The 26352-nt window shown below is 38.9% G+C and overlaps 1 protein-coding gene across 3 annotated transcripts; it reads left to right on the plus strand.

The window, feature by feature from the left end:
- The first annotated feature begins 7235 nt into the window (after positions 1 to 7235).
- On the plus strand, positions 7236 to 21005 carry RAP2C (RAP2C, member of RAS oncogene family). 3 transcript variants are annotated; one of them, XM_018044226.1, is made up of 4 exons: positions 7236 to 7319; positions 8877 to 9700; positions 12156 to 12474; positions 19553 to 21005. In XM_018044226.1, exons 2-3 carry the CDS (start codon positions 9428 to 9430, stop codon positions 12432 to 12434), a joined length of 552 nt encoding a protein of 183 aa, XP_017899715.1. In that variant the 5' UTR covers positions 7236 to 7319; positions 8877 to 9427; the 3' UTR covers positions 12435 to 12474; positions 19553 to 21005. The 3 variants fall into 3 exon arrangements, with proteins under 3 accessions (XP_017899715.1, XP_017899716.1, XP_017899714.1); XM_018044227.1 differs by lacking the exon at positions 7236 to 7319 and adding an exon at positions 7895 to 8544; XM_018044225.1 differs by lacking the exon at positions 7236 to 7319 and adding an exon at positions 8559 to 8758.
- The last annotated feature ends 5347 nt before the right edge of the window (positions 21006 to 26352 follow it).

A 26352-nucleotide genomic window follows, 5' to 3' on the forward strand; every position in this document is an offset into this window, starting at 1 on the left:
TGAAATTAAATCAGTGACTTAAAGACTCCCAACAAAGGTCTAGGACCAGATGGCTTCACGGGCAAATTCTACCAAACATTTAGAGAAGAGTTAATGCCTATCCTTCTGAAACTATTCTAAAAAGTTGCAGAGGAAGGAATGCATTTGAACTCACTCTGTGAGGCCACCATCACCCTGATAACAAAATCAAAGACAGCATAATAAAAGATAATTAGAGGCCAATATCACAGATGAGCGTAGATGCAAAAATCTTCAACAAAATACTAGCAAACTGAATCCAACAATACATTAAAATGATCATACATTCATGATCAAGTGGAATTTATCCCAGGGATGAAAGGATTTTTCAATGTCTGTAAATCAATCAGTGTGATGCCCCACACCAACAAATTGAAGAATATGAGTATATGATCATCTCAATAGATTCAGAAGGTAAGCAGGGACAAGATTATAGATGACCTTATATTCTATGCATATGTATTTGCAGTCTATCTTGATAGGGAATTGCTGAAATCAACAGAAAGATGTAGTTAGACTTGCTTCAAACACACTTGCTTCATGACACTGGTGGAAGTGTAGGAGGATTAGAGATATACACACTATTATTTAGGCTATTACAAAGTTTAGGAAAGAACTGTCACACAAATGTTTCTCAAATCTCTCTACATACCAGACCAGACACAGGATGGGACAAACTCCCAGGGCTCAAAGTGAAACTTTATGTTAATTTTGTTCCTCTTGTCCACATGGGAACAGCGTTCAATGAGTTAATGGCACCAGGGCTGTGGTCAGCTTGAAAATTAGATTTCTGTGTGTGAAGCAATTCATTATTTAGACATTTAGGAACTGGCTCACCCTTACCTCAACACTTTAATACCGCAGCTTTCCAGTTGACACAAAATTGAGTTCCACGCCATTCAAATTTGAAGGTCAAACTAAGACTTACAGTTTCTGGAGCCACGGTTATTCTCTCAGGGGCATCTTTCCCACTGATGTCACAGCAGCAAGGAAATGTGTTGTGTCTTCTTTTCTAAAAACCAGGAATGGTATTTTATTTTTATTGTTATAAAAACTTTGAAAATAAAAGAAAAAAGTGGGAGTTTCTAATTTAATCTATTGCTGACACCTAGTGCTGGAACTCTGCATATCCAACTAGCTGCTCCAAATTTTTTCTAAAAAAAATTAACAAGATTTATACAGTACCAGCCTTTTAAAGCATTCAGGCACCAGCTCTTTTAAATGACTAAGAATTCAATGTTTAGGCAATTTCTTTCTAGTCTCAATTTTGGTTACCTGCTGGGGAAGTTCCTGAAAGCACATGAAGGCCCAAGTAAGTCTGAATTTCCCTTTCTGTAAGTTGTGAACATATAGGATAAACTCCCCTTGGAAGTTGAGGCAGATGGGACTGAAATCCGCAATGTTTTCATAACCATACTTTCAACTGTTGAAGAATCCTCAAGTTCACATTAAGGGTTTATACTAAACAGGTAAAATTTAGCCTTATGGAACTACTGTAAACTACCATTTGCAAAAAAGAACGAACTAGTAAATGAGGGAGGGGGAAATGACTTCTTTTCATCCCCAGCTTTATTGAGATATAATTAGCACAGAACACTGTGTAAAGGTCACGTGTGCAATGAGACAATTCCATATATGTATATATTGTGAATTGGGACCACAATAAGGTTAGTTAATGCATCTGCATCTCATTTAGTTACCCTGTTTGTGTGGTGAGAACATCTAAGATTTACTCTTAGCAACTTTCAAGTACACAATACAGTATTGTTAACTATAGTTGCAAGGCTGTGCATTCCAACTCTAGAATGTATTCATCTTATAACTGAAAGTTTGAACACTGACCACCTTCACCCATTTCCCCCATACACTTCCCCTGGCAATCACCCGTTTACTCTCTGTTTCTGTGAGGTTTTTGTTTTTTTGATTCTACATATGGGTGAGGTTGTACCATATTTGTCTTTCTCTATTTGACTTCTTTTTCACCTAGCATAATGCCCTCTAGGTTTATACATGTTGCCACAAATGTCAGTATTTCCTTCATTTTTTGTGGCTGAGAAGTCTTTTATTTTACACATATTAAATAAAAAATGTATAGTATGTATAAATGATACTTAGTTGATATTTGGACTAGCCTGGTAGTTTCAAATGAATGGTATCCATTTGAAATGAATAATTATCTGAGAGGCATGTCTTTCATGTCTTTAGCTTTCTAAAGTTCAAACCTGATCATAATCACCATTCATTAAACACATGCCAGGCATTTTGGTAATTTTTTCTTACTTAATCATCACAACACCTAAATAAGGTAAATACTATTTTTCCCTTTACACATGAGGAAAGGGAAAGCCAACCAAGGTTAAGTAACTTGCCCCAGGTTATACAAGTAGCACAGCCAATGTTAAAATTTAGGCCTGGATTCTGAATCCTCTGCTTTTGCTCAGTGCAGCACTGCTCCACCTTCGAAAAACCACCTTCCATGACTTCCTACAGCCTCCAGAGCTAAAGTCAAACCCCTCACTTACTACATAAGTGAAAGTGAAAGTGAAGTTGCTCAGTCGTGTCCGACTCTTTGCGACCCCATGGACTGTAGCCTATGAGGCTCCTCCGTCCATGGGATTTTCCAGGCAACAGTGCTGGAGTGGATTGCCATTTCCTTCTCCAGGGGATCTTCCCGACCCAGAAATCGAACCCGGGCCTCCCGCATTGGAGGCAGATGCTTTACCGTGGGAGCCATCAGGGAAGCCCAAGAAATAAATGGTTACTCCAAAATACTAGGATGAAATAATAAGGCTTCTCTTTATCTGGGTATGGCCCCTACTACCCTATCTGGCCTCGATGCCTACAGGCAAACCACTGACTCCCCAAATCCTCCCCTGATGCCCTACAGAAGTCTTTCAGAGCATCCTGGCCATATCTCTATCATGGCTCTCTCCACACTTTAATATAAATATTGACTTCATTGTCCATGTTCCTTAAATGACCATGAACTCTTTAGGGAACTCTGTCTTGTCCATCTTTTTATTCCCACTATCTAGCAAAGGGCTTGGCATAGAGTAGGAATTCAACTAATGTGTGTTGAGTGAATAGATTAATGAATTTTGATCAGGGAGGGTCTAATTACAAAGTCCTACCACTTTTTAGAACAGTGCGCTCAAAGTGTGCTCCTAGGACCAGTAGCAGCCGCGTCATCCGGGAATCTAGACACGCAAATGATTGGCCCTGCCCTGGAGTTGGAAACTCGGGGACTGAGACCCAGCCATCTGTAGTGTAACAACACCTCCAGGTGATTCAGATGCATGGAAATGAAGAGTATGGTTAAACACCAGATTAAAATTTTCAATAATCATGAGATATAAACAATAAAAAGATCCTGGTTATTATTAAAACTAATTCCTTACATTTATTTGTTACTTGATGAATTAGAAAATGCTTTTTTCCTATCTGCTACTTTTGAAGTTAAAAAAGAAATGGAGAGGGAACATGATTGAGGAGCTCAGATCTGTTTTAGGTACATACCTATTTAGTAGGCCTCTGAGTTCCAAGGAACTAGCTCTCTGAGCTGTCACATCTGGAAAACAAGAGTTTTGTGTCTCCAGAAGATTGTTCACATGGCCGGACTGGGGTAGCAGCCTACGTGGTGAGCAGTCCTTCCAGTGAAATCCCATTGGGTGGATGAAGGATTCCAGGTGGGCGAGGTTAAATGTGATTAAATACTAATTGGAAAGCTAAAGATACGAGGGAAAAGACATACTCAGGCTATGAGGAGTACATGAGCATTTTTAATATTTTACACAGACATGAAGATTCGGTAAGTAAAAGCAGCAGCTTGCCAAAGTATATGACCCCATTCTTAGTTTAAAAAGTATTATTTCATTCTCAGAGAAAAAAAAAATGTGAATGGCATTAAAATATAATGGTGATTTTTTTTCTTTGGCTAGTGGGATGGCCTTTAAATTTTTTTTCAAAATGTTTTACCAAAGCATTTTTTAATAACAAGGAAAAGATAACAAAGGTATAAAATGGATTCTGTGTGTACCCGGCGGGGACTGACATGCAGAACTAACAGGTGGTGTAGCTGGAGGCAAGATTTTAAAAAGAAGATTGGAATCTTTGAGGCTGGAAAAACCCAGGACAATCTGATAGGAAGAGGCCTCCCGAAAACACTGAAATAAGAAGAGGCAATGCTCTGCTGAAGATTTCTGTAGGCAAAGACCAAAGACACTACCGACTCAGCCTTCTGCAGTTTAACTCAAAGTCAACTTCAAGCAAAAGAGAAGAGCCTGCAAGGTGGATAGAACATGGCTTGATCTTTCCCCCCACCCCTACCGCCACCACCCAGGACCTGGAAAGTGAGAGGGTTCAGTTATCGAGAAGAGTTAATGACTCCAGCAATCACAACGGAAGTATAAACTAAAAGTGAGGAATAAGAGAAATGAACAACTAGTGCCTGAAGCAAACTGTTTAGCACTTTAAACCTGTGCCAAGCTAATTGCATAAAAATGAGATTATGTACCTGTAACTTACATATACTGCATACAGTTTATACTCTTAAGATTTCTTGGCTGTGGTAAAAATCGGCTGGGTTCTTGAAAATGATTGCCCCAGCAATAGTTACTTTGGAGTAGAGATTCATACAGAATTAAAGCAAAAGTTCTAAATCTCAAGGGCACATTCTTGGGAGAAGTGACCCCTCCTCCTGACTTTGAGCCTTGGGAGTGGAAAGTTATTATTTGCACAGTTACATTTATTGAGCAGTTAGTGTTTGGAAGGCTAAGAGCTTTTAATGGATTGACTCATTTATTCTTCAGAGGAGCCTTATGAGTTAGATACTGCTATTATGCCCAGCTTTGCAAATAAGGGAATCGAGATCTAGCTGGCAAAGGGCAATGTTAGGACTGTCTGACTTTGACACCCAAATTCCTTCTGTAACACTAGCCTGTATTTGTTAGTCTGGAAAATACCCTAAAGCCAGTAACAATAGTTATAAAATACTACAATTAATAATGCCTAGGGCAAGGTTATAAAGAAACAGATACGTTTCTGTGTTGGTCACACTGCATTCACAGGAAATGTGGATTACTGTGATCTCTTTGAAGGACAATTTGGTAATATTTATGAGAAGAATTTTAATGCAAGTACACTTTGTTTCCATTACTGAGCTACTGGAAATTCACCCTAAACATTAAACTGGCAAGAACACATGCAAGATGTTCAGTGCAAAGAACTAGAAGCAACCAGTATTGTTTAATAGGAACCTGGTTGACTAATTCATGGTTCAGCTATTTAAAAAAACTGAAGTGGGTCCATATGTTCTGAAATGGAAAAATCACCAAGATATGTTAAGTGGAAAAAGCAAGGTGCAGAATGGTGTGTGTAGTATGATTACTTTCGTAGTAAAAGAACACACGTAAAAGATGGATTGATAGCTATACTAACATATAAACATTTTGCCCCAAAAGGAAACACAAAAAGCCTTTAACAATAAATACTTTTGGAAAGAGTAACTGAATTACTATTTTTATGCCATTTGGAGATACTTGGACTTGTAAAGTTTTGTTTTCTTCTCCATGTTCACTGTTGTTTTTTTTTTTTTAAGAAAAACATTTTATTAAATCTTGAAAAAAAAACCCTAATAGCTAGCATTTATTGAAGTTTCATAATGAGCAAGGGACTGTGCTAAGCATTTTGCATATAATAATTCATTATAGTCTCACATTTAATGATTAGCTCCATTTTCAAGGTAAGGCATTTGAGGCTCAGGTGAAATCACTTGCTTGCGGTCCCACAGCTAGGAAGTGGGGGAACTGCTATTTTAAATGCTTGGCCCCTCAATTTGGAGCCCTTGGCTCTCAACTGCCAGGCTGTGCTCTTGTCGCTAGTCTTTATATTCTCATTGCCTAATAAAAGTAAACTGGTGAACAACTGGAGTCTAATGAGATAATGTATGTGAAAATACTTTTCTAAGTATAGAGATGTTTGGAGAGGACAGGAGGAGCAGGAGGAGGGAGTTTAAATGGGGCAGGCCTGTCCACTGATCCCTAGACAGTTAGGATATTGGGTTTGGTTTGGTTTTGAGGAAAGGATGATCGACAAATTTTCTTCTCCTTTAAGATATTATGAAATTATATTTATTCCTTTTTTCCCCCAAGAATACCTTATTACTGTCTTAAAATTAAAATGACACACGGACATGAAAATCCTTTCACAATATCCTTCACTAGTAATTAATGACTTTCAGGTTTTAATGGCTATATAACTATATGTTGCACCACTCCCACATATTTTACACAAATGGGGGCAACTACATATTTGTCCCTGGTGGCTCAGTGGTAAAGAATCTGCCTGCAATGCAGAAAGCAAAGGAGACGCGGGTTCAATCCCTGGGTTGGGAAGATCCCCTGGAGGAGGGCATGACAACCCACTCCAGGATTCTTGCCTGGAGAATCCCATGGACAGAGGAGCCTGCTGGGCTACAAGTCCATAGAGTCTAAAAGGGTCAGACACAACAGAAGCAACTGAGCACACATGTATTTGTTCAGTATCTTGATTTTTCTTCATCCTTACAATATATCTTGGCCATCTTTTCATATCAGCATTTACAAATATACTCTTCTCTTTTTAATAGCTGCACAGTATCCTATTTTTTGAGTGTATACACACATTATTTTTTAAATCATCTATTGAAGGATGTTTAAGTTACTTCCAATTGTTTACTTTCCTAAACACTGTAATAAATACCCTTCCTAAGAAAGTTTAGAAGGATCTTCGGGCTATGTGACATTTGTCAACTCTGTAGTCGATGACAGTGACCCAAACAGACTCTGCACCGAAGGGAGAGGTATGCTTCATTGAGTAGAGAAACAAACAATTCTCTACAAAATACTGTAGCCAACAAGTTCAGAGATAGTAGAGTTGTCAACAGGTGAAGCCACCTTAGCAAGAGGGGCACCCTGTTTTGACAGTTTAGTAACAGCAGAGACTTGAGGCAATTACTCAGCACTGATTGTGAGATCAGAAGAGGAATTTCCCTGTCACAAGCAGGGCTGGGGCAGGGCTGTGGGTCCCCCAGACTGTCTGGAAACAGACAAGGATGGGCAGCAGAGCTCCAAATCAGGCAACAGCACGTGTGAAAAAAAAGCAGTGACTTGTGAGGAAACTCATAATTCACAGACCAAATCTCTTCCAGCAGAGGGCAGTGCCTCAGATATCAGGCGGGACTCGGGCCAGCTGGAGCCAGAGCTGGAGACTTCGCGGGACAGATTACACCAGCTCTGAAGAAACTGAACTGTCCTTTGGATACTGTAAGTGACATTGGGGAATACTGGAGAGACACATCAGGACTTCTCACTAATTTGCTTGTTTTCTAATATCAAACAGTTGGGGCTTGGTAATCTCTTTTTATACAGTTGGGCCCTTAGGGCTTGCAAGGGGGATTTGAGGTCATTTTTAATTTCACTGGCTACTTACTCTTTCAGCTTTCTGTGTGCATGCCCGAGTCAAAAAGGGAGTGACGTGCATAAAATATAACCTAGGCTTCTGACCCCGGGGCTCTGTGGATGTGACACAAAGTTTACAAATAGAAAGCAGAGGGAAAGATATGTAAGAAGTAACAATTTTATCTAAAAATAGAAACTTTGTGTGTTTAACCTTAGAGTCCTTTGAATTTCAAAGATTATGAAGGATGGTCATTAAAACAAAGTTTAACTTGGGAGAGCCAAGTTAAATTGCTGTGCCTTACAAGACAATGAAAAGAGTTAGTCTGCTGGCCTAAACAATTGCCAATCCACGCTTCCTTGCTGCGTAGCGGTTGGAATCAAAAAAGAGGCAAAACTGAGTTAGAGTACCTTAATAAAGTCTACTTCTAATCCTGTTGTTTTTCGAGCCTGGTGATAAAAAGGAAAGGAGCGACTCTAGCATTTGCTGGTGGAGACAAGGCAGATTTGCCAGGTGATAAAGTACCCTGTGTGTGTGTGTGTGTGTTCAATTATTTGTCAGCACGGCTAAAGAAAACACACCACAGAGGAAATCAGAACCATTAGTGAAGTCGAAGGCTAGTTTGCACGCGTTCCTTCGAAAAATACCAAGTGGAAGGAAGACCAGCAAAGAGAATCCACTTTCTTGGCTGTTTTATTTTCTCTGCCGCTTCTACTCCGGGGATGTTTGGCTTGTGCTCCTGGTCATCAGATCCGCCCCAGGCCGATCGAGTCTTCAGGCCGGGCTGGGGGCCCTCTGAGACGCGGAGGGGCTTCCGCGAGGTCGGGGTGGGACTATCCACATCATCAGCAGCAGAAACAGCAGCTGCGGGCAGCCGAGCGCAAAAAGGAGACTCCGGAGGTCCCGAGAGAGGCCCTTTGCCAAGGCCGTAGCCCCGACCCGAAACCGTCCCCGCCGTCTCGCCCACCAGGGCGCGGCCCCAGCGCCACCCGGCTCGCCCCGGAGAGGTGGGACTTTCCCCACCGGAAGTGATCCTGTCCAGTCTCGGGGAACTGGGGCACCTCAACCAGTGTGTCAGGGAAACCCTTCCGGGTGTGTGCTGGGGGGGTGGGGTGGGGGGGTGAGAAAAAAAAGAGGTGGGTTCGCTTGGAGTCCCAGCGGCCGCCGCCGCCGCCGGACGGCCCCCGCCCCTTTCCCCTCTGCGAGCGGTAGCGCAGGGGAGGCGGTGAGACCGAGGAACCGGCCTCTCGCCATGGCCTTGGCGTGACAGAGTTTCCCGGGCGGCCGGGCGGGTGCGGACGGCAGGGTAAGCGGCGGCGGTGGCGGCCGGGTCCGGGTGGGAGCCGCAGGAGGCGGCCGGCCGGGCTGCCCGGCTGGGGCGGGGGTCAGGCTGGTAACGCGCGCCCTCTCCCCCCGCTTCACAGGCCGGACGACACCCGCGGCAGCCGCGGCCCAGAGACCCGCCCGGGCGACAGCGACTGGAGCGGAGCCCACAGGCCCGGGCCGGCTCGGCGGCGCGAGCAGGAAGCGGGGTCCCTGGGCCCCTTTGTGTGAAGGGCGAAGGAGGGGTGCGGGGCAGCCCCCGACCGCGGGCTCCTTGGACGCCTGTCTTCCCGCGGGGGTCCCCGTCGGTCCTGCAGCGTCCCCCCTCCACTTCCCTTCGGGGGGCGCGTCTCGCCTCCCCCCGCCCTCCTCCGGGCTGCTCAGGGCTCGCCCTTTCCCCACGCCCCCTGCCTGGGCTTCAGTTCCTATAGGAAGGGCATTACCATCCCATCCCCACCCACCCCGACACTTCGCTCTTTCCCCTCCCCCTCCTTTAACTTCCTCTTCTTCCCCCGTCCGGCCCTCGGCTCCTCTGCACTCTCCTCCCGGGTTCGCAGATTTCCGCCCACCTTCCGCCTCTCCGAGCAGCGCCGCAGCGAGCGGGGTGTTATTTTTCCCTCCCTTTGGTAGGAGTTGGTGAAGGTGAGACTCAATGAGGGAATACAAGGTAGTGGTGTTAGGGAGCGGAGGGGTTGGCAAATCCGCCCTGACTGTGCAGTTTGTCACTGGGACTTTCATTGAGAAATATGACCCCACCATTGAAGATTTCTACCGCAAAGAGATCGAAGTGGACTCTTCCCCCTCCGTGCTGGAAATTCTGGACACCGCAGGAACTGAGCAGTTTGCTTCCATGAGAGATCTCTACATCAAAAACGGCCAAGGTTTCATCCTGGTTTACAGTCTGGTTAATCAACAGTCTTTTCAGGTAACCAAACCAAGTCTTATAATTTGTAAGAAGGGGGTGTGGTAATCCAACATTTACTTCTGGTTTGCTTGCACCGTGCGTAAATGACTGTTTTGCTTTTGAAAGTTAGACATGGCGCATTTTTGAGGTTACTCCTGGCACGGAAAAGTATCCAGTTGTTTCTGTAGAGAAGACTAAAGTCGCAACCGTCAACAAATGTTTTAAAGTTATTTTTAAGTGAAAGAGAAGTGAAAAAAGAAATGTCAGCTTGTGTATGTTTAGCCTGGACTATAGCCTTCTGAAGTTGCTTATTCAACTCCACAAGCCTTCGTTAAGGTACTCAAGCAAACAACATTTAAAAGATAATCTCGGGCAAATAGAGCACTTTGTAAGGAAAATTATTTGGAGACGATTATCTGTTCCACAGATAAATTCCTCTGCGTCTGCTTCGCCCTCCCCCTTTTTGTTCTCACCCAAGTCTCTCAACCAGATTTCTAAATCTTAGGGCTACAAGATGATGAACTCAAGACCTGCCTTCTAGGTACTCTACTTACTTGGAGCGTGTGAAGGGAAGTTAGTAATTGAAAAGACTAGTATCTAAAATTAATAACAAACAAAAATCTAGAATGACTCTCTCTTTTTTTTTTCAGTTCAGCCAAATTGATTCTGATAACATTGACTAAAGAAAATATGTGGCTCTGGGAACACTGAACAAGTGTAGATTTTTAACCCCCCGGCTAGGTGGTGGTCCAGTGTCTCTGGAAAGATCTGTCCTGTCCTTCACTGGGACACAGACTGGAGGTTTAACATTGTTTTAAGAGATGCAATAAATGTTGCTATTTATTCCTTGAAAATAAATAACCTCCTATTGACCCATTATATTGACCTTCATTGACTTAGGAAATGGATATTTTTTTTCTGCATTTAAAGGTATGCACTTAATGTTGCTTACTTAAGAGACATTAAATGCTTTGGCCAAGCCATTGTGCTAATTTCACTTTTCTTAGTATTTTATCTTAAAATGAACTTTCCCAGTGACCTGATGTAGCAACTTCAGGGTTTTTTTTTTCTTTTAAAGATAAGTAATGGGTAAATTAATCAAAGTTGCTGTGACAAGACTAAAGTTCATTTTATGCAGACTTAAATTCCAAAGCACAACCGTTATAAAAGCATTTTTCTCCAGAAAGTACCAATGTGCTAAAGGTGCTATTTGACAGGCGTTTTCTTTCTACAGGATCCTTGGGACATTTGTTATTCTGTTAGCTTACTCTCTTCAGGCTGGCAGTCTTTTGAAGGGTTTTTCATAAGATATCCATTATAGCTACTTCTTTTATACACATACATAGGGAGTGAAAAACTGCCATTATTTCAATAGAGACTTAAACTCTTTTAAGCCCAAATGCCATCAATTTGGATTCTCAGCTGAACTTCTTTCTATAAGGAAACAGGGGAAAGAAGCTTAACCGAGAATACTGAATTGATACGTGATCCAACAAAAATGTTGCAACTGTCAACTGTATGTTTTTGTAAATTTTCAGTCCCTTCTTTTTCTTCATCCTGCATGTAAATTCTGCGTGCTGTAACTGTTAGGATTAAGCACATGTGTTATATTTAAGTCAAACTTTTCAAGTTACAAAAAAATTCAAGAAGTGCAATGTATTAGTAAATTACACTGTACAATTATTACATTGTCTTAAATCGATACTACCCCTTGAAAATTGACCCTCCTAGAGAATTGCTAAGGCTCTTATCTTTTGTAATTAGTTGTAATTACTTAGAAAAAGTAATATATACGAGAGAGGAAATTCACATAATATACCCAAACATAGGCAAAGGAAAATTTGACTTCTTCCAGCCCAAATCTGCCCCCCTCCCCAGCATTGTCCCTCCCAGGAGCTGCTCACTAGTGTACAGTAACTTCTAATACTGAAGGGTATTTTAAGGATCAAGGCATACCATTACATTTAAAACGAAACACTGAAGTGTGCTTGGTCTTCTAGGCACAAGGCAGTGTTTTTCTTCCCACCTAAAACACTTTCTCTCAAGTGGTCTTGCTAAATGGCTAGGAATGCATAGATGCTGCAATCCTGTGCTGGGGTAACAGGTGTTACCAGGAGTGATGACAAGCTGGCAGGTTTAAGGACGTGGCCAAACACCCTTTTGGATTCATCATATTTGGGGATTTGCTTTTGAAATCCATGTCGACTGAGGGAAAGAAGTGACTAAATGAGTCCTAAAGTTATTGTTCAACCTACATTTTATATTCTTGATAAATCCAGCAGGTAGGGCCTGTGGAAATTATCTATTCCTACTTCAACGGAGAAAATGACATTTTCTCCATTTGGGTGTGTGGTTTTACTGTGGATTCAGCTTTCTCTGCTCACTGAGGGATGACTTCTTGGGATATTGCAATATTTCTTTTATGGTTTTGCAAACAGCATAATTTTTTTCTTTCTCTTTGTGATTGTTTACATAGGATATCAAGCCAATGAGAGATCAGATTGTCAGAGTGAAGAGATATGAAAAAGTCCCACTGATCCTAGTAGGAAATAAAGTGGATCTGGAACCAGAAAGAGAGGTTATGTCTTCAGAAGGCAGAGCTCTGGCTCAAGAATGGGGCTGTCCTTTCATGGAGACATCGGCAAAAAGTAAATCAATGGTGGATGAACTTTTTGCTGAGATCGTCAGGCAAATGAACTATTCTTCCCTACCCGAGAAGCAAGATCAATGTTGTACAACTTGCGTTGTCCAGTAAAAAATAAAAAGATAACCTCAATCATGGCCATACCGAGCAGGTTAGTTGTTGATGGAACCTTATGTTTTCGATCAAGTATAACAAAAAGCTTAATATTAATCCACATGCTGCCTTAAATTTCTTTATTTTTGGAAAAAAACATTTCCGTTAGCACAAAATAATCAACATTCAATATAGATAATTGAAAAAGAGATAGGTCAGTAAAATGAAGGTAAGAAATTGTCTGTACTCCCAATACCAGGATTCGTTTTTTAAAGTGAGTTTGCTGTTCTCTCTCTGATCTGTAACATTCCTTTGGGGTGGGGTGAGTTAAAGGATAATTTTCCCTGTTTGGGTGATTTAGCATTCAAAGTGCATGGGAGAACATCCAGTAATAACTTGAGAAGATGATTAGTTTTGTGTTTTCTGTGCTTTTCTATCACAAGCTGGAGAGCTGCTTTAATTGAAATCATCAATTTACTAATCACCCAAGTGCTAGATTTAGCAGAATGATTATTTAATTAAGTTCATATGTATGTTACACTGGAGGGACTTCAGTGACCTCTGATAATAACAAACTATAGTGCCACAGTGTACCTTGACTCATTATGAATAATATGGTCCAGATGAGAAACTGGTGAAATCATCTGCAATGTGTTTAGAATGGACAATCCCAAGCCCAGGAAACATTTATATTCAGCTTAACAAATAATGGAGTTAATAAGAACAACAGCAAAATCTTCAAACCTCTCATTGGGCTAAATAACTTAATAAAAGTGTTTTTTAAATGAATGCAGTTTTTGAAAAGTAAGGTTCCATAAAACTTACCGATCATTTAAAATAAGATAACTTTATTCATATCACAATCTTTTAATCTAGATTGTAATTGGACAGATAGTCTCACTTAGGCAATAATACCTAGATAATAAGGTAAGACAACCAATATCCTGGATGACTGAGAAGCTGCAGAAAATGCCAGACTAGCCAGACAATATCAGGAATGGAATTGATTGTTTGAGCCAAGACTGACCTCAAGTCTAAGAGGCAGTGTTGCAAATGGCAACAGCCATTTCACATTGCACAAATGATTCCTAATCAAAGGTCTGGCTTTATATGTGCTCCCTGGAGAAAAGACTAACGGTCCCTAATTTATTTTTTCAGACAAGATTTCCTGTCAGCTAGTGTCATCTTTGAAAATGAAGGATGACAACAGTGCTTTATTCAAAATGCTTTCACTCATCAACTTTTGAGCATACCAAAATGTGATGAAAACACATTTGTTGCCTTATACCTAGCTCCATCTGTTAGCATATAGTGTCACTCTGCAGACTGTAGCCCAGTGTACGTTTTGTTGCTAACATCATACTTGCAGTATAGTTTTTTGAGGCAGTATGTAGGTGATTGAGTCCAGTGTTCTTGTTTCCACAGTGTCTCTTCTTAAATCTCAAGCCAGCTTCAAGTCCGAACAAGTTGTGTGTGGTGGTGCATCTTTACCGTTATGCTCTACTTCTCTGACATTTTTAACCAGGCAAATAACATGTATGCATTTAGTTTTATCGTCTTTATAAAAAATTAAACAGCTCCCGCAAAACATTCCCAATTTTCCCCCCATAATTATTGCAGACAGCTATTGGAAGGAAACAATAAAATGGATTTCATACATGTGGAGGGCCACTGTCTTAGTCAAGTTGGCAAATGAATGATGTATAAAGCTATTTGTAAAGCTTTCTTATTCTGAGTTATTTCTGAGTTTATTTCATTTTGCAGCTTTTGTGGTCTAAATTGCTTTTAGTCTGTTTGATTACCTACAGGAATTACTAAATAGACTTTTTTAATATCTCAAGCAAACTATGTTTATATTTGTTAACTAAAGTACTAAAATCAGAAAATAATAGTATCGATAATTGCTTCTTTTATAAAATTGAGTTAAGTTGCCTGGGTAGTTTTTGTTTGTTTTTTATAAGCAGAATACACAATTAAAGGTGTGAGCCTTGAAATAAAATATCTAATCAGCTGGATTTCTAAAAATGTTACAGGGTGTCCCCTGACCAAGATCTTTCAGAACAAAACACTATATGCAGTGGAGTTTTTTGCTATCAAATATGATTGAACTGATGTGGTTAGGTATCTGTAATCAGAGGTCCATAAAGTTTGTTCTTACTTACTATTTATTTTTTAAAAGTAGGTGATGGATTCTGAGTCCTGTAGCTTGAGTCACAGAGCTCTGAGGTCCATCAGTCCCAGATCTAGATTGAAGATAAAACTTTGACAAGTAAAGGTGATTTGAGAAATGTTTGTCCTTAATGTTTAGAAGAGAACCTTGTCCACATTAGAGATAGTAAGACTCAGATAAGTCCGAAGGACTGTGATTGTTGTAAATAGTTTTCTCTTTAATTGAAAGGGAAAGTTTATTAATGCTCTAAGAATTACTTCTGATAATACCTCACATTTATTTCTTATCACCCTTCAGTTGGAGTCACCCGTCTCTTGCCCAACACCTGTTTATCTGCATGTCCCCCAGGATGCTTTCCCCACCTTTCACCCTCCCATTGGCAGTAATCTTAGTGTAAGTTTGGAAGCAGTGCCAGATTCCTTACGTGCTGCTTTCATGGCTGGTTTCCTTACTGACCTGAGGAGCCTGCCATCAAGTGCTTTGAAGGACTTCATTACTGTGATACAGTGTTGCAGCCTTATCTTGATTTTGTTAACTATATCATAGCTCCTTTCTATTGATGTAAAGAGTTGACATTTGGCTGTTGTGATATAGTGTTGTTGAGAATGATTAATGTTTTCTTAACAATCTCATCATACTATAACAGAAGTAAATCACAGTGCTGTGGGGGTTTAGGGAAAGGAGAGACCAAAGTTAGAGCAGGTTTCTCAACATTCAGGGCTCTTTGTTGTAGGAAGCATTGCATTCTGTGCATTGCAGAATGTTTAGCAGCATCCTTGGCCTCTACCTATCAGATGCCAGGAGTATTTCCTCCATCCCTCTGTTGTGATGAACAGAAATATTTCCAGACATCGCCAAGTATCTCCTGGAGGGCAAAATTGCCCTGGTTAAGAAGCACTGATTTAGAGGAACTGGGGAGCAGTAGCATTTGAGTTAGGCCTTGAAGAATGGGTAGGATTTGAGTAGATGGGGGAAGGGTAGAGGCAGTTTCGAAACAGAAAGAATGCCAGAAAGAAGCAAAATAATATCTTAAAAATATTCTGTTAATTCCCTGAAAAGTGGGAAGTAAAGTTATTCCTAAAATGTGAGCTTTTGGTAAATACTGGCATATAGGTTTTTTTTTTTTTTAAGATTATTTTTTCAAGGATCCCTATATCTCAGTCCAGTATTGACAGAAGTTACTGTTTTGTTTTTTTTTTCTTAAAAAAACAGGAATATGAAAAGGTGTTCTTCACTACAGTTAGAAGGTCTCCTGCAGGATTTTATTGTATTTTTCCTCTGTATTATGAACAGGTTCTCCCAATGAGAGTAAGTGGTGCATAAGAGTACCAAACACCAGGAATCAAACTGAAAGAACAAAGATCATTATTTATGTCGGCCTCGGTTCATTATATATGTCAGCCAGAAGAAAAAGGGAGATTCTTGATTCAAGACTAGCACATCATTTCACGTGGCAGCAGAATGCCTGGGATATTAACAAAGGCTCCTGAAAGGCTGAACCATCTATGAATGTCATTTTAGTCTAGCTGGCCTTACTATTTCTAAGCACAGTGAAATCAATTAGCATTTCCAGCTGTTTAAAATAAATAAGTGTGTGGAATCAGAATTGTTTCAAATCTTTTTTCCACCTTTTAATTAGATATGACATGCTGGGGATTTAGCAGATGTGAGGGGGACATCATGAAAATTACATTGTATACTTAAAATGCTGGCATTTTCATGTCCAAGTTAAGTATTAATCATACTAGTGAAACACCAGGGTGGGATTCTGTTGCTTAAGTTATAGTTTCAGATAGATAGTTCCTCCTCCCGCCCCCCACATCTTGCATGTCACTTTAGAGAAAATACCTAAGCTTATCTAAATGCTTGTGTGTCATCCAGCTCACATAATGAGCCAAAATGGAGCCTGTGACATGGCAGCCTTGGGGTAGTGTGTACCCTATAGACCTGCAATGGACCTGGGGTAAAGGAGAGAAGAGAGTTGCCTCGTCCTTTCTGCCCTCTACTTCTCCCAGACCTTCACTGACCCCTACAGGGCTCATGGTTTGGGACTGTTCAGAGTGGATAGGTGCCTAGTTAGACCTGTTCTAGGAGTGGAGGTGTCTGGTGACTAGAATGACTGTATATCTGTTCCTGCTTTAATTGTTTCTTTTTAACCCCAAGATTAGGCTTTTATTGCAGAATGAAATGCATTTGAGCCATTCACTTTTACTCTTTTACCTCTCTAGCTTAGAACAAACCATCAGTAGAATTAACAAAAATTGCATCATGGAGTTGGAGAATTGCCACTGAGGAAGTATTCTAGCCATACTTCAGGAAAGATTCTCCTCGTGGGGTTACTCATGGTGGAATTCTAAATCCAGAAGATACTATCACCAAGAAAAACTTAAATCCTGTCAGCTGTTGGAAAAATTTATCCTACTAAAAACATACTCCCAAATTCCTTTGATTAGCCACAGTCTTAGGAACATCGGATTCAGAAAAAGCAATTTAGGGTTGAAGGGAACAGTCCCCTACCTGTTTAATTCAAAGTTAGCACCTGGGATCAGATCATTGGGCTCACACTGCTGCTTATTATCAGTGGGCATGGTCATATTATTTGAAATTTCAGAATTGAATTCATCATATTAATTTAAACTTAGAGATTTTAGGTCTAGGATGTAAGAAAAATAGTTTTTTCTTTCTACCCTGGGTTTACTGTAAACTTTTAGGGTGCATGTTCTCCTTGAAGCACAGGTCCCCTTCCATTTGCAGATTCTATGCCATAGGTTCAGCTTCTGCTCTCTGTGTTTGACCCTAGTTCTCTCACTTCACCCCCTAATAAGCTTCATCAGTGTTACTCAAGTTACAGTGGAGAAACAAACAAGATATTTAACAGAAATATTAACTGCAGAATTCTAGCCTAGTGCTTTGTTAATATAACTAATACTTAAATGAGATATGAACATGCCAAGTGAAAAACGTGAAGCAAAATATAGTTTTTAAAAAGTTCCTTTGGTTAAGTCCCCAGAATATCATATGTATAAAACTGGAAAAAATTTAAATTGATTATGATTACATATTTATTTTTGCTAAAAAGAATGGTAGTAAATACCACTGTATTTAGAAATGCTAAATCCAGCTAAGCTAAAAAGACACTCATAAACTGCTAAGCCTTTCAGGAGTCTTTGTTAATATCCCAGGCATTCTGCTGCCACGTGAAATGATGTGTTGGTCTTGAATCAAGAGTCTCCCTTTTTCTTCATGCTGACATAAATAATGATCTTTGTTCTTTCAGTTCTATGTTTGGTATTCTCGTGTACTGATTTACCCCACTTGGGAGACCCTATTTCATAATTTCCTGGGCAAAAGGTTTGGACTGTTTGGGATTTCTTTTTTTTTTCTTTCCTCTCTCTCTTTCGTAACAAAATCTAATTAGAAAAAAGTGGAAAAGTGAAACCAGTTAAGCAAGAATTTGAGCAGAAGCCTCCAGAGTTCAGATTTGTTGCATGTCTGGCTGGAAAGTTGAGAGTGAGGACAAGGATCACTTGTGTTCTATCTCACAAGCAGCAAGTTATACTTCTGCGGTGTGTCTAGATGTGATATCCTGAGAGTTAAAAAAGTATGACTTTGACCAGCTGCCTTCAAAGCTTCGGAATGTTTTTTAAATGAATGAGAGTTTTGGTACACTGGAAATTTTGTGTTCACAGTATGGAGCAGTAACATTTGCATTCTGTGTCCTTCTAATCTTAGAAGGACTGTCGTTTTTCGCTTAATGCATGCTTTTGCCTCAGGATTTATTACTGCAGAGCATTAAAATGTAGTACTCTCTTGAAAAGTAGTAGGTATTAATACTTAAATAGTATGCCTTATATTAATATTGTTGAATCTCACCTGGGATTTATTTGTGTCTCTTGATTTCACTGGAGTATTCTCATCCTATGGAATGTGGATAGACCAAATTTTAACCAGGTTTTTAGAGAGTGAGAAATATCACATATATCGCCTTTTATTTAATGTAGATTATGGTTAATAAGCTGATTTGTATTCTTAGTGTTTATTTTGGCTAGAAATAATTACTATTTCCTCAGTTTTATTTCAGAGAATACCTGAATTATTAAATCATCCAAGTCTTCCCTATTTGAGACATATTCATATTCGAAAATCTCCAACTCTTTGTAATTGCTTATTTTGAAAAGTGTGGATTAAAATTTATAGTCAACTTATTAATTCATATTAATTGAGGAAAGTCCAGTTTGAATTACTGGAAAATCCTCACAATGAATTACATATAGAATGAAATACTGTTGTGTTCAAATAGGTATAAAAATTCAAATGGGCCTAAAAATAAAAATATAAAGGTCTTTAATTTGGATATCAAAGACATAATCCTGTTCCTCTAGAAATTTAAACATAGTTGAGAAATGAAAAAATTACCTGACATTTGACATATAAAGTGCTTTCACATAGTGCCTTATTCATTACCACAACCCTGTCAGGAAAGAATTTTATCCTTATTTTCATGATAAGGAAACTGGACTTTCCTAAGCTTAAATAACCAATGTCCTGATTAACAACTTCTTTTAATGCAAAAATTTTTTTGAACTTTTGCATATTATCAAGTTAGTTCATAATCACTATACATTTAATACTATTTCCCATTAAAAATATGAAAAGATCAAAGCAGAAGTAACATTTGCCACTTTTATGCTATTAAGATCTTTTAAACATATAAGAATTTAAATATTGTATACTTTATACAATGAAGTATGTATTTCATCCAATGCATTATTATAGTGTTGCTATAATTTACTGACTCTTGAACTGCAGAAGATTATTTTTACTTAAATTTATGAGGAACACAGTGAAGTTCCACTTTACAATTTTGGTACCACTTGTATGTGTATAGAGATCTGTTTTCAGTGTTCTTGTTTTAAACTGTAATCTATATTTCCGGATTTTTATGATATTTTTATCTTAATTGCAGATAAAACTCAGAGGAAATTTGCACAGATGCTGCTTTGGAGAACTTTACAACCTGGGTTGCAGAACTGAGCCTTGGTAAACCTGTCTCTATTACAGCATGTTGCCATACATCTAATTAAGTGCATAAGGTCTTTGGCCTTCAAGATCCATTGACCTTAAACAGGAATGCTTAGCACGTTTACCATATGTTTAAAATCTGTTCTTTATCAATCAGTCCTTTTGTAGCTTTCTAAGTTCTTAATGATGGCTAATATGCAAGAATTAATTTTTAATATTTTAATTGATTTCTTTAATCAGTTTCTCAACTTGTATTTATTAAATACTCAAGCTCAGTATTACCTACTCAATGCCTTTTAAAAGAAAGTTATAATGGAGAAAAAAATTGAGCCTTAAACAAATGGTTACTTCTGTATATTACCTCGCACCAGTGCTTCATTCTATTTGTAAAATCTTTCTCCTTTAAGTGATTGGTTAATACTTTCAGACTTTTGTTTACGTGTGGCAGTGTTGTAAAAAGAAACTAAAGATCACATTTTACCTGTGTGGATGGACTATCCCTTTTCTTCAAGTGCAGTTTGTGATGTATTTTTGTGTTAACATGTTCTGAAACTTATGGTTGATATTTGAAATTGACTGTAGTGCATTTAGCTAAAGAGTTAAGCATTTGATTCCATTAGGTTTTCACATGTGTTAATCTCATTTACAGCATCAAATTGCAGCAGTAACATTTTCCTTTCTGTGAAGTTCTAAATTTAGTTATGACCTACTTAGCAATGCCTTTGAAAAGGGATATTGTATCCATGGTAAATTAATTGTATACCTAAACAGAGATAGCTCAGCTTCGCCTGTCAGGCTTGTAAGTGACATCTAGTAGACTTCTGCACATGTAAAATTAAATTCAAATAAAATCATATACACTTTGTAGTTCTTAATATTTGTCTTTCTGAATAATAGTTTAAAGCAATATTTGTTAAAGTTTTCTTGCACTATCACAATTGCTTTTTAGTTATTTCTCAAGAAGCATGTTTGTAGTAGAGACAAAAATCTGTGTAACAGGAGGGAAGATAGCGCCAAGTCTCTGGGCGTTTTTTTCCTTTGTTTTTGTTTATTCTTTTTGCAAATGTGCTTCTAATAGCCATTGCCTTCCATGTTGTTTACCTAATCAGCACATTTTGTCTGAATACTTGAACATTTAACAATAACACAGGTATAGAAACAGAAAGTAAACTTATAAAGAGTAATCTTGTGATTCAGTTCTAACATCATGATAATGAGCGCTTTTTCTAGCAATGATTTAAAAATTTTGTAAGTTTGACAGTATTTTGTTGTTGGGTTTTTACTTGGTTTTAGTTGTGTGCTTTTAATTTGCAGAAGTTAGTAACTGCAGCTCACCTACTGCACCAAAGTTCTCGATTTTAGGAGCCCAGCTTTAGTCATTTGAACATGCTTCTAAATAAAACAAAACAGAAAAACCAAAACCAGACTTTTGATCTATAATAATAGCTCAATAACTTTGTCAAGGAAAGCTCTAATATATGCAGTGATGGTTTTTGGAAGGGTGTGGCAATTTTAAATTTATATTGTGTGTGATGTTCAGATAAAGTGATATCTACATTCATGTGATTTATTGGTCAGTATGACCATTAATTATTGTGTAGAAATTAATTAAACTTTGTTTTCCTTTTTTAAAATCGTGTTGCATTTGATTCCTGATCGAATTCCCTCAAAGTGGACTCTTGATCTTAGATTTTGAATTTTATGGTGAGATTGTAAGGGTGGAGGCAATTGAAACTTAGTTTCTTATTTATAAACTGCTTGAAATGAATACCTAATTTAAGTTTGCACTTTAATACCAAACTTAAAACCAAAAGCTCAGTTCAAAGTAGGTTAAGTGATTGTGGTTCATTTTTATTAGCTTTTGTGAAATTCTAAAGGAATCAAATAATTCATGATGATTTAAATTTTCTGCAGATGGATTTTTTTTTTAAATACAGTGTTTCTTTCCTATGGATAATTCTTGTTCTCTCACTCTCTTGCTCTGTCACTGACCTCAGCAGCAAATTTAACTTGAATTCACTTAGGATCACAGGAGTCAGGGGAAAGTGATTTAAAGGTGATTTCTCCAGCACATTTTAAGAAAAGGGACCAAAAGTTATTTTAGCTTCCTCAATAGATTGCATGTCAAGTTGCTTATTAGGATAATAAATTAAATGCAATATATGTCTCGTCTTTACTATGGCATCTGTTTAGGAGTTGTTCAAATCACTGCAGTAGGGCTCTGCAAATAAAATCATGTAACCTATTATCATGGATCTAATGTACTGTAACTTTATCAATAAAAGTTAAAAAATCTCGAATAACAAGTACAAACATTGAACAATGACCTATAAATATTTGTAAAAGTAAAATTTTTCCAATAGATTTCATTCTTGTCATTTTGTAAGACGACCCTGCAGTCCACATGTTTGTAACTTTTTTAATAAAATAGACATCTGTATTACTGAGGTTGGTTTCTTGAATTATTTGGTGTATCACTGCTTGTTATTTGCTAACTTGTACATCTTTTTCATAACTTTTGATAAAAAGTCATTACTTTTTATCAAAATTATAATGTGTATTGCAGTACATGTTTAAACAAGTTAAATGTCCGCCTGTGTTCTTAGTCACCATTCTGGCATATGTGGGGAAAAACCTGAGCTATATATTCAAAATAATGGGTAAAAAAGAATAATGACATCCCATATGGAGAAAGTGGCCCAGCTGCAAATCTGTTGGCTGGGAATTGTCCATGTGTAGGAGATTCCAGACAGTATTATGCATTATAATTAAATTCTGAAATAATGAGTTAAGAAAATCCAACACAATTATCACTTTGTTTTATCCAGTGAAAGGCTTTTGCCAATTACTTTTAATTCACTGCTTTACTCAATATTTTTAAATTGTTGAACTGAATAATTGTTTTAATCTCAACTTTTTTTAAAGCCACAATGTTTTTTTCGAGTTGGACAGTTCTGTATGTCCAAATATGTTATGAACTGGCTTTTTAAAAAGTGTAATAATTGACAGATTTATATACCTGTGTCATAACATACAGAAGATATTTTATTGTTTCTTACCATCGATTATCAGTCTTTAGTTGGGCTCTAAATACCCCATATATGTCATACTAGATGCTGTCAAATCCAAAAGCCCGTTTTTTAAAAAAGAAAGGCTCTCGTGACTTCAAGGCCCTCCCCCTTTTCTTTCTGCTGAAGGAGTAGCATCCCTCATCCAGCAAGGTTAACAATTTTAACTAAGTGAACAACAGAGGAGAGGATGGAACAGGGTAAATGCCTGATGACCAATATCAGTAGGGTACTCTGTCACAGTCAGGTCACCTTTATGTCACCAACTTTTCTGCCCTTTTCATATACTTACCCAGGGAGAAGATTCATCCTTCAGGACATAACAGCTTGAAGTCAAGAGCCAAGGTTATAAGATTTCTCATTTAGATTTAAAACAGGGACAGTTTTTCTAGATTCCATATATATGCTGTTAATAGACAGTATTTTGTTTTTCTGACTTACTCTGTATAACAGGCTCTAGATTCATCCACCTCACTAGAACTGACTCAAATGCATTCCTTTTTATGGCTGAATAATATTCCATTGTATATATGTACCAGCAATCTAGAAAAATGGTACATACAATGAACCTATTTGCAGAGCAGGAATACAGTTGGAGACAAAGAGAAAGTACTTGTGGACACGATGGGGAAAGGAGAGGATGGGACAAATTGAGAGAGCAGCACTGAGAGATACAATCATATGTAAAACAGCTAGTGGGAAGCTGCTGTATAACACGGGGAGCTCAGCCTGGCACTCTGTGACAACCTAGAGGGGTGGTCTGACGTGGGCTGGAGGGAGGAGCAAGAGGGAGGGGAGATATGTATACATATGGCTGAGTCACGATGTTGAATGGCAGAAGCCAACACAACATTGTAAAACAGTTATCCTCCAATTAAAAAAAAATGGGGACAGTTTTTCAGATAAGCTCCTACTTTCACATATATTTATCTCATTTGAACCTGACAACTATCTAGTGCTTTGAACATCATCGTCCCCAATTTGTTGATGAAACCAAAGCTCAGGAAAGTTGTGACTTAAGATCATGAGGACAAAGAATTAAAATGTTGAGGAGGGTACTCTGGGACAAGTTTTAAAATAAATTCATCGTCGAGTCAAATAGGTGCTATTAAAATCATAAAGCTCGTGGAAACAAAAGACACAGTAAGAAATAACTGTTTTGAGTCAGAGTGACAGTTCATATATAACAAAATACTATGGGTCCTATTTAAAGGTAATGTGTTTGTTATATTGCTAAGAGTTTATGTAAGACATAAGCTATTTTCATTATAGCTATTTTTCTTTGGAAAGTCAATGTCTTAAATCAAGATTTGGCAGTCTTTGGCCGCCAGGCAGAATACAGCCCAGTTACCAGTGCCAAAAGAACTGTAGTTAGATTTAGCAGCTGTATCCTGAATCCACTGCAAAGCTGAGCTGCACCCTTTTTCTACCTAAACGTAGATTCTGAATGGAGGATCAGAAGTGCAGCTGATCCCAGCCACATCCTTTGTCAGTAAATAGATCTACTTCTGGGCTTACAGGCATTACTGTCTATGGCCCAGGCTACCCCATTCACAAACTCAATGGTCCTGTCATTGTACAGGACCCATTCATGAGTTTTCTCCCATAAACTGTGAGCTCCTTGAAGGTAGGGCCTTGCCTAAGTCACTTCTTAACCTCTAGTGTATTATAGGTGCTCAATAAATATTTTATGAAATTACAGTCACGGAATCAGTATGGCAGATAGGTGTTCACTCTTTAGAAAATTCTAACTTCCATTTCCTATTGATCTTTTTTATTTATAGTAGGTAGTATGGGAAATACATTTTCTTCCCCCATCTTCCTTCATCCTCAGCAGCACTAAGGTGATTTATTTTGGCTCATTTGTTTTGTTTTCTGTTTTTGTTTATGAGTGAAGTAATTGTTTCTAAACTCACTTTCAAGAGAAATATTTACCATAAAGAGATGGCCCATGCATGCATACTGTAAATATGGACTGAAGAGCCTTGAGTTCTAAGATTAAATTCCCCAAGACTCTAGGGAGAAGAATACAATCAAGAAAGAGTGCTTGCTCATGCCTGGATTTCCTCTCCAATAGATTTCAAAGCCGATCCAGACCTTTCCCATACTCATTCTTAGGCTGGGAAAAGACTGGGTTCCCCAATCTTTCAAATATTTACCCTTAATAATTCCTATTCTCCCTGCAAACCTTCAAGTGATCGCCCACCTACACCCCTACAGTCATCTCCTTGGCCTTTCCTTTAATCCTTGTCCCCATTTACTTCATTGTACCTATCAGTTAACATGTACCCCACGTAAACAACTCCTACTCTGTCCCCTCCCTTTTTCCATATGAATCTTAAGATAGTTTTATAAACAATAAAACTAATGGAAATAAAGGTTTTTTACTCTGACTCTCTAAACCCCAGGATTGAGTCTCCAAATCCTTAAACACCAATTTGTTGTTGTTCAGTTGCTCAGTCATGTCTGACTCTTTGTGACCCCATGGACTGCAATATGCCAGCCCTCCCTGTCCTTCACTATCTCCTGGAGTTTGCTCAAACTCATGTCCATTGAGTCGGTGAGCTTATCAAACCATCTCATCCTCTGTCGCCCCCTTCTTCTTTTCTTGCCTTCAATCTTTTCTAGCACCGGGGTCTTTTCCAGTGAGTTGGCTCTTCACATCAGGTGGCCAGAGTACTGGAGCTTCAGCTTCAGCATCAGTCCTTGCAATGAATAGTTAGGAGTGATTTCCTTTAGGATTGACTGGTTTGATCTCCTTGCTGTTCAAGGGACTCTGAAGAGTCTTCTCCAGCACCACAGTTCAAAAGCATCAGTTCTTTGGTGCTCAGCTTTCTTTATGGTCCAACTCTTACACCCATACATGACTACAGGAAAAACCATAACTTTGACTATACAGACCTTTGTCTGCAAAGAGATGTCTCTGCCTTTTAATATGCTGTCTAGGTTTGTCATAGTCTTCCTTCCAAAGAACAAGTGTCTTTTAATTTCATGGCTGCAGTCACCATTCGCAGTGATTTTGGATCCCCAGAAAGTAAAATCTGTCACTGCTTCCACTTTTTCCACTTCTATTCACACCAGTAATTGGAGACATCTGGTTGGCCTTAAACCAATGTCAGGTTATTCCCCAAAGATCGGCCCCATGTATATGCTTCAATATCAGTGATCTCTGTGGTCTGCCATGTAATCAGAGACTCCCAGATGCCCCCAAAAGACCTCCAGGAATTGGCTCCTGGGGCTTGAGATACTTTTCCTCATGCTGTAAGCCTCAGGGAATGCCCCAGACTGACCAGTTTGAAGCTCCTACCAGCTGCCGTAAGCTTTAAAGTTTGGAAGGGAGATGCAAAGGAGGGAGGGGCTTAAGTTCATCTGAACTTTTTCTTGGACCTTGAAAGTGGACAGGTAATGTCCACTTTCAAGAAATGTAAGGATCTCTGGGGGTTCTGGCTCTTCAGTAAATCTGAGTTTTGGGGTTCATTGTTTAAGAGGGAGCCCCCAGGAAGCCCTTATACCAATGGGCATGGTTTTCTCTGGTTTCCTCTTTTGCACACCTGTTCCTCTTTTGAACACTTGTATGACTGCAGCCATGAAATTAAAAGACGCTTACTCCTTGGAAGAAAAGTTATGACCAACCTAGATAGCATATTCAAAAGCAGAGACATTACTTTGCCGACTA

This window comes from Capra hircus (assembly GCF_001704415.2).
Source record: "Capra hircus breed San Clemente chromosome X unlocalized genomic scaffold, ASM170441v1, whole genome shotgun sequence".
Classification (NCBI taxonomy): Eukaryota; Metazoa; Chordata; class Mammalia; order Artiodactyla; family Bovidae; genus Capra; species Capra hircus.